Here is a 15,654-nt window from a genome sequence, read left to right as displayed (position 1 = left end):
ATTCCCAGAAAGCAAGCTGTAATAGATATTGATATTTTAAACATTGGAGTTTCTGCTTTATATTTTCATGTAACTTGTTTCTCAACTTGCTTCTCCACATAGTACCTTGTTTGTCAAGGCTTGTGTTTTATAGAAACAGTATATGATGTAAAAACTACATGCAGATATGTAGATAGACTGAGCATAAAAAAACTGCTTCCACCTGAAAATTTACCATTTGTTGTTTTGAGTTAGCTTATGCATTTTCATAAGCTCTGCAACACTTTTTACACCTCTTGGTGTGTTTATGTAGTCTAATGGTATCTTTGTTTAGCATTTCTTTAACTGCTTTGATGTTTTGGTCTCATCATATTGATTAAGCTTCTCTAGTGCTTCAGATGTACTTATGCACTGCACTGGTCTTTAACTATCAAAAATAGCATCTTTTGAAAAGTATTATGAATATTTAAAATAATCATTTTTGTAAATGATGCAATTAATATTTTGTAAAATTTTGCATAATTTTAATTTTTTAATTTTACATTTTAACTTTACATAATTTCAACTAAAGTTGTTATTATATTATTTTGTGTTTGTTATATAGTAGTCTACTACTATATAACAATATATATAATTAGTATTATATTATATTAATTTATTTGTATTTCAAATATGTGTTAAGGGTTTATTGCATTTGTTATTAAACATGAGTCATATTGATTGATGATGAAACATGTCGATTGGTATACCCTGAAAATCATAATTATTATGGTAATAGGAACATTAGCAGTTTTGATGACATATAACAAATTTTAATCTGCACTATATAATTAGTATTATATTATGTTAATTTATTTGTATTTCAAATATGTGTTAAGGGTTTATTGCATTTATTATTAAACATGAGTCATATTGATTGATGATGAAACATGTCGATTGGTATACCCTGAAAATCATAATTACTATGGTAATAGGAACATTAGCAGTTTTGATGACATATAACAAATTTAAATCGGCACTTTGTAAAAAATGATTTATGTAAAGGTCCTTGGGTTAAATCATATAACTTAGAAGTGGTTTAAGAGAAAAGTTTGGTTATGTGTTAAATATGCTAAATAAGCTCTTACTTAGCAAATTGAATATCTTTTGCTTTTTGTTTCAGTTTTTAGATGCATAACCTTATTTTATGTGGTCAAATTTTGGCTCATATTGTTTTTCTGATTGTTATATTAGTTAATGTTGTTTTTATCCCCTATTTTATCTTTTCTTCCAAATTTTTTTAATTACTTTTCATTTTCAGGCCATTGAATGTGTTTAAAGAACCGGTCATTTTTCTTGGTGCAGATGTTACACACCCAGGTCTAGGTGATAAATCAAGCCCTTCTATTGCTGCTGTAAGTTTTTTGTAATATAGTTTGTTTGGTAGACTATATACTATACAGTTTATATATATATATATATTATATATATATATATATATATATATATATATATATATATATATATATATATAGTATGATATTTTGTATTTGCAAATAAAATACAAAATCTCTTGTACCTTTAAGAGTGCTCTATTATAAATTAATAGGGTTTATTTATATTATTTAATAGAACATTATATATCTATATATCTTTATATATCTATATATATCTATATATATATCTATATATATATGTATATCTATATATATATATGTATATCTATATATATATGTATATATGTATGTATATATATATATATATATATATATATATATATATATATATATATATATATATATATATATATATATTAGGGTTGCTGGATTCTTTTATGAATTCAGGCTGGCATGGAATCTTATATTCCCTCTCAATGATTCCAGGTGAAGCCTCACTCTTATCCATGGTTTTCCTCTCATTGTGCTGCTGCAATTTCCAATTGAGACCGTTACTTCCATATCTATCAGCAAAACAATTCTCTCTAAAACAGACATCTGTTTACTATTGCTAAAAACCATTGTAGAAAGGTTTTGTCTAACACAATAGCTTGCTATTCTCAGGTCATAAAATCTCGTATTTCATCACAAAAATTAGGCTCTCGTGACCTCTAGAAAATCTTCAACAGTATCAATAATAAGGGCAAATCTGTTACTCCACCTCTCTTGTATGGTTCAGACTTTGTCACCTCACCTAAAGACAAAGCTGAATTCTTTGCTAAGAACCTTTTATCAGTATCATCTCTTGATTCCACTAGTTACATTCTACATGATTGATTCTACCTGATGCCGTCAAACAGGTTGATCCATTGCTTGACATTTTTATCACTCCAGCTTCTGTATCAAAAGTGATTTCCTGATTAGACTCTTCTACAGCTTGTGGTCCAGACAACATATCTGTTGTAGTCTTATAGAAGTGTTCTCCAAAACTATTTAACAAGTGCTTATCAGAGTCTTGTTTTCCAGCATGCTGGAAAGCGGCATCTGTTATCCCTATTTTGGAGAATTTTGGAGAATGATCTGGTTTCTGGAGAATGAACGTTTTCTAAATTCTGGAGAATGACCTGATTCGTCTAACTAACGCCTCATTAATCTTCTTCCTATCATAAGCAACGTTTTTGAATCTTTAATTAACTAACACTTAATCTCTCATCTTGAATCTAATAACTTTACTTTCTGATCATCAATATGGATTTCGATCTTCTCGTTTTACAGCTGATTTGCTAACAGTAATAATCAATAGGTTTTATCATACATTAGATAGAGGTGGAGAGGGCTATTGCTCTTGACATTTCTAAAGCTTTCGATTAAATTTGGCATGCTGGTCTTCTTCGTAAGCTTTCTTCTTATGATATCTGGTAACATCTTTAAGATTATCGAGTCCTTCTTTTCCAATCGTAGTATAAAAGTTGTCCTCGATGAACAGCACTCATCTTCATATCCTGTAACTTCAGGGGTTCCTCAAGGTTCAATCCTTAGCCCTAGACTCTTTTTAATTTACATTAACGATCTTCCAGATATTCTCACATTTATGGTGGCATTGTTCGCTGATGACACTACCATTTATTCTTGTTATGATAAAAAGCCAACATTCTCTGATTGCTTGGAGGGGGCATCTGAGCTTGAAAAGGATCTCGCTTCTGCTACAGCATGGGGCTCACAGCGGCTGGTGAATTTTAATTCAGATAAAACTCAATTTTTTTCAACCAATTGTTATTGCAATAATTTAGATATTCCTATATTTATGAACGGTAATGTACTCAATGAGTCATCTTCCCTTTATTTTCTAGGATTAACTCTTACTTCTGACCTTTCTTGGAAACCGTATATCAAATCCATTGCAAAAAGCATCTGCTAAGGTTGCATCACTTTATCGAGCTCAACACTTTCTTACGTTTTTTATAAATAAATAAAAAAACTTTTTTAAAAATTAAGTAACTATTAAAGTCTTTTTTCTTTATTTTAATTCCTTTAATGTAGAAATATTTTTGAGAATTTTTTTTCAAATTTTTCCATTAAATTATGAACAAGTTTATTATTTAATTGAATGAACAAAAGTTAGCTTATCAAAAATAATTTAATAACAGAGCTTGATCTTGCAAAAGAGTTTATTAAAAGAGTTTTAATAAATCTTAAAAAAACATTAATAATTATTAATAATAATTAGAAAAATGCATCTTACGTTACATCTTTAAATCGTTATTACAAAAAATTGTGACGTGCTACAGCATAAGTGATTACATATTTGGAATCAGCACGTCTGAATTAATAAAGATAACCTAATTTGGTTCTTGTTTTTTTCAAAAAGTTAAAAATTGTTGTACAGTGTAATAAAAAACATAATAAATAATACTAAACAGTAAACAAATAATATAATTTCTTACCAATTGTTTGATGTTCTGCACCAAAAACAGATTAAATAGTAAATTATATTAGGGTTTAGACAGCATTTTAAAACAAAGCAAAATAATATTGTCATCATATATTTATTTTTTTTAAAGTTCTATTGTATTAGGGCGCTCTAGAGAAGCATGGTGAAAAAAATTTCTCTCAGAATCTTGCTCCCTTATAATTATCCCATTCGTTCATCTATTTTGTGATAAAATACAAAATGTCAAGTCGTTTAGTCATGTTTAAGCCTTGCCACCAGCTCCCTGAATTTTCTTATTAAAACTTATGTTAGTCCTTTTTCTAAACTAATCTAAATATTTTTCTAAACTTTTTCAAAAATTTTTTTTAGGAAAAAAATTTAATGATAGAAGTTAAACAAGAACTACTCATCAGACAGAAGCAGACTGTATTGTTTGTTTGAAAAACATTTTGTTTATTTTAAAATTTTTCAACAAAATATATGACACAGATTTGATTAAAACATATTATGTGAAATTTTGTAGCGGTGTATAGTGTATATATTACACTATAATACGGAATCATTAGTTTTGAAGTAACTGTTAAAAATGATCATGAATAGACCTGTCCTTAGGAAAGATATTGACATCTGGTTATTAGGAAAACCATTAGCTGAATTACTACCAACAAGAATTCCTTCGGGAGATGTGCTGCGTTTCTTTTTTTTTTTGAAGGACAGGCCGATAAAACAAACCAAACATGTCAGTTGTAATGGTGCTATAGCTGAAAAAGTTGTAGTGGAAATTCAAAATCAATGGGATAAAGCTGGAATTGCAATACAACGCAAAGACAAAGTTAAAGCTAAAATATTGGATCTCTATAGTATTTGTAGAACACTTCAGAAGAAAAAAGGATGTCAATCAAATGAAGCAAAGGAAAAACTGTTTATTGAAGATATGAAAAAATACTTTTATATTGTTCACCAAGATGCTCAAAACAAAATAGAAACGGATCGGCTTCGTGATAATGAGCAAAAAAAAGAAGATGTTGAATTTCTTATAGCAGTTAAATCTCAAGAAAGAGTTATTTTGGGATCAGAAGACAAAAAGTACAAACGAAAAGTTTCTCAAAAAATACAGAGAGCGAGAATTGAATTGGCAACAAATGGCTGAAGAACTTAAAGTCAAAATAATCTGGCAGCAACAATGGGCACCAATCCTGAAATGACAAATGTTGACTCCCCCGAGTCAGACATGGAATCAGAAGAGGATATTAGTGTTACATGTAGTTCAGACGATTGTGAAGATAAAGATTTTGAATGTCAGGAAGCTGATACTGTAACAAAGAAAACCAAACCTGACAGAGAAGACAAAATTACAGTGGATCTTCCAAGAAATCCTTTCAAAAGTGATAAAATTTCAACAATATATACTTGCAGAGGGTGGAGCTGATTTGAAGTGTGTGACTTTATCAAAAACAAGCAGTAGGACGGCTGCTAAAAAGCTTCGAATAGAGAATGCCAATGAGATTGAAACTACATTTCTTTCCCCAAAGTACGTAACATTACATTGGGATGGGAAAATTGTTCCTGAGGATGCTGAACAGCTTGGTGTTCTTGTGGCTGGGATGCCAAACTATAAAGAAGGTAAACTTCTTGGGGTTCCAGTTATCTCGGATGGAACTGGTGCTACAATGGCTAATAGTAGCTATTCTCTTGTAGTCAAGTGGAAAGTAGAACAGTCCATTGTTGGTCTTGTTTTCGATACTATGTTATCAAACTCAGGATGGAAAAATAGTGCATGTGTACAGTTGGAATTGATGCTAAACAAGAAAGTTTTATATTTTGCTTGTCGTCATCATGTGATGGAGAGAATTTTGTGTTCCGCATGACAACAGCTTTTTGGTCCAACATCCAATCCGGACACCCCTGAATTCATGGAATTTAAAAAATCTTGGGATACAATAAAACAATGATGGAATTTCAAAATTTTAAATATTACTGATCAATGTCTCAAGCAACAGAAGGAAAATGTTGTTAATTTCTTGCAACAAATCTTGGCCTCAGAAGGTAACAGCATGCCTCAGAGAATGTGCAGAACTTGTGCTCATACTTCTAGGAGAAATGCCTCCTTGTGGTGTGCACTGGCTCAAGCCTGGTGCACACCATCATGCACGCTTGATGACAACTGTTATATACAGTGCTAAAATGTATGCATTTGGTGATCAGCCGAATTATGATCTTGAAAAAATGGAAAAGTTTCGTCGCATTAGCACATTCAATGCCCTATTTTATGTGAAAGGGTGGTTAGCCACCCCTTCTGCAGCCGATGCACCATCAAATGATCTTCAGTTATGGCATGATCTACATATGTTTAAGAAAATTGACCCTGAGGGAGCTGGAGCGACAATAATTTTCAAGAAGCTGCAATGTTTATATGTCATGCAAAAGTTGTCAATGATTTAGCCGAGAGGGCAATGAAGCTCATCACAGACTTTGCAAATACTTTAACAAGAGACGAAGCACAAAACCAATATATGTTACAAGTGGTGGAACAACACTGGCGCAATGTACCGGATTTCAGAAAAAAAAACACTGAAAAATTTATGAAAAAACTGTATTTTTCAGTATTTTTCTTAGGCCTAACATTATCATATCATGGTAGCTAGGCTAGATCATTGTTTACACCTAAATTTTGATATCTTAAACTCAACTTTTAATAACTCTAGTTCACTTCGAACAATTTATGCTACTTTTTTCAATGTTAAACAATGTGACAAACATTTTTGTCATGTTGGCAAGGCTTAGAGTTATTTTAAAATCTTAAAGTATGGTTTTTTTCACTTTAAATACTGAAAGTTATGGGAAAACACCCGGGGAGCAAAGTAATTTTGAGAAGAAAAAAATTTAGAGTACCCTACTATTGTATATCAATAACCAATAGGCAGTGAAAGGCATACAGATTTCAAGCTCACAAACTTTTAGTTGAATGTTAGTATCTGCTTTAAAGGCCCCCTATAGTTGAATATCAAAGTCAAAGACTTTAATATTTGACTATACAATGCTGCATTAAAACCACATCTTTCCTGAAAAAAAAAATATTCCTCCAATTTTGCAAAGAACAGAATGATTGGCTGTTAAAGCGTAACAACAATATTTTGATAAAAATAATAATATAAGTCCTTTAATAAGTAAATACAAAGTTTAAAAAGCTATCTGTCAAAAAAGGGGTGCTATTAACAGCATTTAGTCACACCTGTACATACACACTATTTTTATACTTTATATTGGTTATATTGTTTATTTTTTATATGAATTTTAGATTGTTGGCAGCATTGATGAGATTCCAAGTCGTTATTCTGCTTGTGTTCGTATCCAAGGGCATCGAGTTGTGAGTTTTTAGTTTTTGTTTTTTGTACTATTAGTTTTAATTTACATTAGCACCCTTATAATTCACATTTGCACCCTTATAATTTACATTAGCACCCTTATAATTTAATGTAGAGGGAGAAAAGGAGGTGGAAAAAAATAGCTTGCTTTTCAAAGAGGGGAGATTTTGGTTGCTGAAAAAACTAGTCCTCATGTTTGACTCACAAGGTATTATATTGATTAAAATAGTAAAACAATGGTTTTACTATTTTTTTTCAGATTTTCAATTATATTATTTGTAAATATTTGATTTGATTTTTTAATTCCAATAAAATATTGCCTTTGCTTTTTTCTTTAACATGACTGTTTTTGATCGAATAATCAAGGGGTTAAATGTCATAGGTTATATCATTCAGAACATTATACATTTTTCTGTTAGCTTAACCCTTTCCTGCCAGGGTAGTGATTTTTGACAAATTTCCGCTTTTTAATTTTATTATCATAATAAGGTTGGTAAAAGGAAACGCTCAGATTATTTTAATATTTTTATTGTACCTAGAAGTACTATTTCCAAGACCTAGACTTAAAAGTACCATCAGGAACTTTGTGTTATTACAATGTTAGGAACTATGAGATCCAATATTAAATGTGTGTGTATATATATATATATATATATATATATATATATATATATATATATATATAAAATTAAATAGATAGGTTTTTAATTACAAAATGACCTCATGGTATTCAGCAAAATAATTTTTCTTTTCATTTACACACAAAAACACTTTGCAATGAGAACATATACTATGAGGTTTCGACTGTATCTTTTTCAAACTACAAACCTCACACCTTCCCCTATTTTCTACGAAAGTAGGCCAAGAATGCCTCTATTACCCAAGCGAGCGTCTTTTATAGTGGAATACCCAGATTTGCGTCTTTTGGAAGGGCCACCTTTCTCAGTATTATCAGAAGTCTTTCTTTTCTGACTAGCATCTTTTATTGTCATCAAGCCTTGAGTAACAGAGCGTCGAAAATATTTTACAGTTGTTTGTTCCGTTATGAGTCCATGAATTACATATGAATTGACAAATGGCGGTACATTTTGAGTTCAGTTCTTCGTCCTTTCCTTGGTAAATTTGAAACTTCTTTATATAGCTTCTCTGGTCAGCAAGACACCACAACTTGTATCCCATTTTTATTGGCTTTATAGGAAGATATTGTTTCAAGACAGACCTACCTTTAAATTTAATCATAGATTCATCTACACTCAGTTCGCAAGTACCATTATAAACCTCTTGAAATTTTTTATTGAGTGCATCAATCATAAATCTAATTTTGTACAACTTATCTTTGCAGTTTCTAGGCATTTGGGAGTTATCATTGCAATGCAGATGAGATAAAATAATAGAAAATCTGTCTCTTGGCATTGTTTTGCAAAGAAGTGCATTGTTGAGATCAGGTGCTGAAGAGTAATGGTCTCTCCACGCCAGACGAGTATTGTAACCCATAAAAAAATTCATACCTATAAATATTAGAAGTTCCTCTTTTTTTAGGTTTAATACTTTGTCTTTCTGAGTAGCATAAAGGTTGCTTTAGTAGACAATATTATCAATAATATCTCCAATCAATACGAAAAATATATCATTCAGGGTGCTACAGTGAGCAAAATAGTCTTCTATTACTCCAGTATTTAGAATGTATTCCAGTAAAAATGTATTTAGGTCCTTCTTTTTCCATTTACGGTTTGGTTCGAGTAATCGCTGATTAGTTCTGTGTGAGGACGTATTTGCAGATGGTAGATCAGTCTGAACACTAGATACAGGTATTGGTGATGGTGGTGCCTGATTTACAGGGCACTCCAGTTCATCATGTTTTGAAGGCGACAATGGCAGATCTTCAGCTAAAATATTTTCTAGAGCTCTTTCAAAAACCTCATCCAAGCCTCTTGGTGAGGGTAGTTGAATATTTTCACCTTCATCATCATACACACCTGCATCAGACTCTTCGTCACAGTCCGGAATTTCTTCTAATAGCAGGGCTTCAATTACAGCAGTATTGTTGGTAATATCCATCTCAATGGCTAAAACAATAAAAAAATTGTTCAGAATAATAATAAAAATTAAAATACATGTTTGATAAAACAAAATAATCACTTCATCGAGTATGTGTATTATCAATGTTCATCATTTTTTAGACTAAAATCACCTGACGGTACTTTTAAGTCTTCATCAGTTTTTATCAAATATTCATATAAAATAAAGTGATAATACTTTAAAACAGCTTTTATAAATGTACTCTGTGATATAAACAACGTAATTAGTAAAAAAAAAATAGCACTTACCTATGATTTTCTACTTATAAACACTTTACAATGACACCGCACAGTGAAGTGAAAAATGACTTGTAATTCGCTGTTCAAATTTATCAACAATGTCACATGGTAATACAAATAACGAGCTGTGATTGGCTTACGGAAATGGCACTCTAAAGGAATGTCAGTTGTAGTAAACATAAAGTGATTTCGTACTTAAGTTATTAGACCAACAATGTGGTGGTACTTCTAAGTACCGTAAGGCAGGAAAAGGTTAAGACTCAGCTTTGATAACTGAATCAATCCATCGACATTCAAACACATCAATAATTACTAGTCAAGGTTTATTATCATTGAAAAAGAGTCTATGCTTTGTCTTCTAAATAATTGTCATATATTATAGTTATTAATAGCTTACGATAACAAATAGGTTTTGCAAAATTGATTTTTTCCTCCTCATTTTGCGCAACTTTGTTCTTTGCCCACCTTTTAAACAATGTATTTCTTTCTCATCTAGTTTTTACGCAGATTAGTGTTTAAAAAAATAATTTTTGTGCTTAATCTAAAGTTTGCAAGGCAAAATAATTAAGTGAATTGATGAATAGAGTTTATAAATGAATGAAACAAGAAGATCTTAATGAGCTGGATGAGACTAAAATTAAATGCTATTTCATTTCTATAATTTTAGAATACCTTTAACTCGGGGAAATAAAATTTTAAAATGTTTTTAAATGGGTTATGCTTTTTTATAAATTTTTTAAATATCTAACAATGTTTATATTTTTATTTTTAAAGGAAGTTATAGAAGATCTGGAAAATGTTACAGTTGAACTTCTAAGACAGTTTTACCGACATATGAAGGTGAAACCAAGAAAGATAATTATGTTTCGTGATGGTGTTTCTGAAGGACAATTTCAGCAGGTTTTAACATTAAAGCTATATATAATATTGTGAAACAGTTTTTTACATCAAATTTTTCTGGTTTTCTCATTGGATAACAGTTGTGTTAAAAATTTTTGCTTTTCATTTTAAGGTACTATTTCATGAGATGTCTGCCATCCAAAAGGCTTGCATAAGATTAGAAAAAGGTTATGAACCTGGTATTACTTTTGTTGTCGTCCAGAAAAGACACAAAGCAAAATTTTTTCCTGTCAACAAAATTGATGAAGTAAATTTTATATATGATTTTTATTGGAAATGGTCTTTTATTGAATGATTATATAGACATAACCATATAACTTTTGAAATAACAGAAATGTAATTTTGACAATGATTGACCTATATGTTTAATTATATATAAAAATAATATAAAAGTAATAAGATAAATAATAAACTTATATGTTTAGAAAATAACAGAAATGATTTAGTCGCTTTTTATGAAATTGCTGATTAGATTTTCCATTTCGTTTTTAATTTTATCTTAAAGGATAAAAGTGGAAATGTTTCAGCAGGAACTACAATTGATACAGCTGTATGTCATCCGACAGAGTTTGACTACTACCAATACAGTCATTCCGGAATTCAGGTGATATATCAAAATATTGGCGTAAAGATTTGAAACTTTTTAATTTTTTTTTCCGTTTTAATGTTTAACTCATACAAAAACTTGTTTTTTGTATGAATTAAACATTTAATAAAATTTAAAACTTGTTTATTTTATTATATGAAAATCAATGAATACGAATTCTCTCAATACAATTTTTTAAATTTAATCTAATCTACTTGTTTATTTTTTTTTAGGGAACATCACGCCCTGCACACTACCATGTGTTGTGGGATGATAATAATTTTTCAGCTGATGAGCTTCAGGCCCTTTCGTTTATGCTTTGTCATTTGTACGTTAGATGCACTAGATCTGTATCTGTTCCTGCACCTGCTTACTATGCGCATCATGTAGCTTTTCGATCTCGGAGTCATTTGCAAAATGAAGAGGAAAGGTTAGAAACTATTTTTGAAATTGTTTTAATAAAGTTATTTAGCTCTGTTAAGCACTATAATTAGTTACATCTACATTTAGCAATGCTGTTAAGTTATCCTGTTAGTTAAGTGTGCGTGCGTGCGTGCGTGTGTGTGTGTGTGTGTGTGTGTGTGTGTGTGTGTGTGTGTTTGTGTGATAATTTATTATTATATAATAAATGTATATAAAATAATATTATGCCTGTTTTTTTATTTTGATGGTTTTTAAGAATATTTTTTATAATTAGAGTATATCATTTTCAAAACTAAAAAAGTAATAAATTGCCAAATGCTATATATATATTTTAGTATAATATTTCACCAGGAACAAAATCCAGCTGTGGTGTTATCTTTTTTTTTAATATTTCAAATACATGTTTTATACAAAGGAAGGAATTAAAGCCTATTATATCCTAAATGGCAGTAATATATTCAATAATAAAAAAATAGTTTAATAATTTTGACAAGACTTATTCTTTGTCCATCCAAGCCAAGAAAAAAGTTTAGTTGTATTCGAATCTGGTGATACAGGTGTGGAGGGCGTTAAATCTACTTTTTTTCATCCGTTATTTTTTTCTATTTTATAAAAGATTTAATTGAAGACTTTTTAACAGATAAAGTGTTTTAACGCGGGCATTGTTTTATTTATGCATTTTTTAATTTTTTTTACTTGTGTGGATTTTTTATTAATTTTTATGCCAGAGTATTACTTGAGGTCAATGTGGACCTGTTCTGTAATTTTTTGTATAAGCTTTTCTTTGGTAGAGCAATGAGTTATTTTACTAAAGCTTTTTTACATTTCCTAGTATTTCTTCATCTGAAAGCGACACTGGAAAAAACTCTGTAGAATTTGTGAAGGTGAATTACAAAGATGTTGTAAAACTGCATCCGAAAATGGAAACAAAAATGTACTTTGTGTAGATATACACGTTTCTCAAAGTTGTTTATGCACCGAAAGCTAAAAACTAAGCGTAATAACTCTTTTACTTAATGGGTTTGTTTTTATTTAATTAAATTTTTACAAAATGTATATAAGGAATTAGATTTTATATTTTTAAACGTGTTATTTACAAATGATATTTAATTTAGACATGGTTTATGTGTAAGAAATTTAGTAATAAACAATGTTAAATGTTTTGTAAATTGTGGGGTGTTAATATTGTGATCTTTTAACAGTCTCATTTGAACAAAAAAAATTTCTTTGAAATTTTTTATCCTTTTCTTTTTGCTGACAAAGTTGTTATATCCTCTTTTTTTAACACTGATTAAAACATAGTGTGTTTATAGTTATATCTTGTTGAAACAGATTGCTTTTACTAATTTTATTAGTTCGTTTTTTTATTTGTGTCACAATCTTCTTGCATGTGTTAATCAGATTAATGATTTCCAAGACCAAAGTATGGGAGTGTGGAAATATGGCTTCTTTCAATTTTAAGCTATGGGTTAAAACTAAACTCAGGGGTTATCTTTTTCCGGATATACGGATTTTTTTTTCAACTTTAAGTTTTTCCAGATATCCAACATGTTTTCTATACATACGAGTTTAGATTCTTTTTTAAGCTTTTCCACTCATTACTCATACAAACATTAAGGAAAGTTAAAAAAAAAATTGAAAACGACTCAGCTAAAAGCAAAATTAAGAGGAGTATAAGGGAATATATATTCCGGATTTTTTCCGAATATTTTACCCAAACAATTTTCCGGATTTTTAAAATATGACTTGGATAATCTATGTAAATTTTACGCACTGTATAATCGAATCCAGTTTTTATCTTTAAAGACATCTTTAAGATTTGAATCATTATCATAATAATAATCAGTTTTCCTATCTTTTGATTTTTCAAAACTAAAATTAACTGGTTTGAACTAAAGTATTAATTCCAAGGTTCAATGCCAGCTCCGGCCATACTTGCGATATTAAAAAAGGATGTGTGAACTTCCTGGTTAAATGCTCTTGCAGCGGTACTCTGTAATAAGACCGTAAGTACTTCTCGAAGCACCTTAATAATCACAAAATAGTATTTTTAAATTTTGTAAATACGTCACATACGCTTCGTGACTACTCAACGCCGTTAATGCAAGTTCTCAAACTTTTTGTCTTGTTTGTTCTCGGTGATAACAAACATATTTTTTTTTCCGGTCTGCAACATTTGTTTATAAACAATATTTGTTAAGTTTTCAAAGATATGTTAAGTTTAAACAATATCTATATGTATTGTTTAAAACTCAACATATCTTTTGCGATGGAGTAAGAAAATATGTAGACATGTTTTCTACAAAAAAAATAAAAAGTATATATATATTCAAATAAAATATATATATTAATCTATGGTAATTTAAAGACCGGAATTTTAGTTAAATAGTTATATGGCATTATAAAATAGGGTTGGTTTACATCACAGTAATGTTTAAATTTTGAGCTTAGACTTTTAAATAAACCTTAAAAGGTTTAACTTTAAAAGTCTAACTAGTCGTATGTCAATTTGTGTGTTCTTCACACTCATATTAATAAAAACTTTCATATAAGATGGAAGAAACAGATTTTAAACTTGAAATAACAAATTTTTTTCGACCTTTAATATGTTTGCAGACATATAACTAGTTAGAAATTAAACATATAGCTTAAAACTTGTTTGAAAAAGTTTTTTTCTCAATTTAATGTTTTATCTTCATTGAGAGCAGCACCATTTTATACCAAAATATGGTTCATCAACCATAAAGCAAAATTTTATATCAAAATTTAAGTAATTTAAAAAAAATTTAACTTTGTTTGATTTTAGACAAACTAAAGCGCTAGGAGAAAAAAAAAATCATTCGGGCTAAAAAAATGCAGTGAAACATAACCTTTTTATAAAAACGCAAAATTCGTGTATTTTCCATTACATGCATTAACGGCGTTGAGTAAGAGGATACTGCGAATCGGTGCTATAAGACATTACAAGAGTTTTTTTTCATAACGAAAATTACAATACTATGTAGTTTAACTAATTAAATCGTTTATTTTAGAAACTTGTCAAGTGCGCCAAGTGTTACATCTAGAATTTTTTAATTATTTACAGAAAAGTATATTGTTTATATTAATTTAATACTTATGATGATTAGTTTGAATAGTTTATAACTGAAATACCCTGAAGTTACTCCAGTAATTTGTCGGATGCGAAAAGTTTTCATCATCATCCTCAGTCCAGTATTATTTCTCTTCAATGATAATGATCTTACAGGCAATCTTCATCGAGTGTGGCTTTTTTTGCTGACAACACAGCTATATGCTCCAATCTTGAAAAAAAATATCATTTTTTGATTGCATAGAACAGGCAGCTGATCTCAGGTGTGATTGAGATCAGATTTTTTCTGTAACAGATTGGAGCCTGAAATGGTTAGTGAATTTAAATCCACAACAAACAGTTGCCAAAATGTTGAATTTTTGCGACTGTTTGAAAAAAATTTTATGTTTTTATTCAAGAGTATTTTTATTTACCTATATAGAAAAAATTTCTATACCGATAAATAACAATAGTCTTACTGAGCCTTCTACTTTATTATCTTTTAGTATCGACCTCTCATGCAAACCTCGTATGCAATCCATTGCAAAGTTCGCATCTGCTAAGGTGCATGCTAAGGTAAAATTCTGTCAATCACTTTCTTTGTTTTTAACTTTATTTCTTTTTTTTATTTTATTCTTTAACTCCCAACTTAAACAGTGGTTGTCTGCAGCCTTGCCGGAAGTGAGTTAGTTAAAAAAAAAATGGTGGAAGTTGAAATAGATAAAAAATATACAAAGTAGAATAGAAACAAATTATAAAGTAAAATGACAACATCCTCGCCAATTGGAAATCTCAGTTCTATGTTTATATTTTAGAAGCAACTATTTTGCTTTAAATATTATTGCTAAAGATACTATATTTTAGCATTATATTTATACATTATGCTTTCTATAACGAAGAGTATAAATCATAATTAAGTTGTTATACTGTTACCTAGCAACTGACAGTAACTTGAAAAGAGCATAAAAGCGCTTATGAGTTTCAGAATTGAAAAAAAAGTGCTCAATTTAAGAAAGTTGTTAAATTATAAAATAAACAAACTATTTAGAAAAAAATTAATAAACTTACTTTACAATGATGTACACACTGGATACACTAAACTAACATCTTTTTTTTTTTTTTGTCAAACAGAATATTCTGAAGCCAATTATCTAAAGCCATACTTTT

The 15,654-nt window shown here is 29.6% G+C and overlaps 1 protein-coding gene across 2 annotated transcripts in view; it reads left to right on the top strand.

Annotated features, from left to right (window-relative positions):
- The window catches only part of LOC100197980 (protein argonaute-2), a 104,048-nt gene extending 91,280 nt beyond the window's left edge, over positions 1-12,768 (top strand). For both annotated transcript variants that reach the window (XM_065788373.1, XM_065788374.1), the window contains exons 16-22: positions 1,280-1,373; positions 7,124-7,192; positions 10,283-10,408; positions 10,521-10,655; positions 10,914-11,012; positions 11,228-11,424; positions 12,250-12,768. In XM_065788373.1, coding sequence (XP_065644445.1) covers positions 1,280-1,373; positions 7,124-7,192; positions 10,283-10,408; positions 10,521-10,655; positions 10,914-11,012; positions 11,228-11,424; positions 12,250-12,364 — 835 coding nt within the window. In that variant the 3' untranslated portion in view covers positions 12,365-12,768. The remainder of the gene's footprint in view (positions 1-1,279; positions 1,374-7,123; positions 7,193-10,282; positions 10,409-10,520; positions 10,656-10,913; positions 11,013-11,227; positions 11,425-12,249) is intronic.
- The last annotated feature ends 2,886 nt before the right edge of the window (positions 12,769-15,654 follow it).

Source organism: Hydra vulgaris, chromosome 01 (genome assembly GCF_038396675.1).
Source record: "Hydra vulgaris chromosome 01, alternate assembly HydraT2T_AEP".
Taxonomy (NCBI): domain Eukaryota; kingdom Metazoa; phylum Cnidaria; class Hydrozoa; order Anthoathecata; family Hydridae; genus Hydra; species Hydra vulgaris.
Note: the sequence above shows the minus strand (reverse complement) of the source record. Positions and strands in the feature narration are given on the sequence as shown.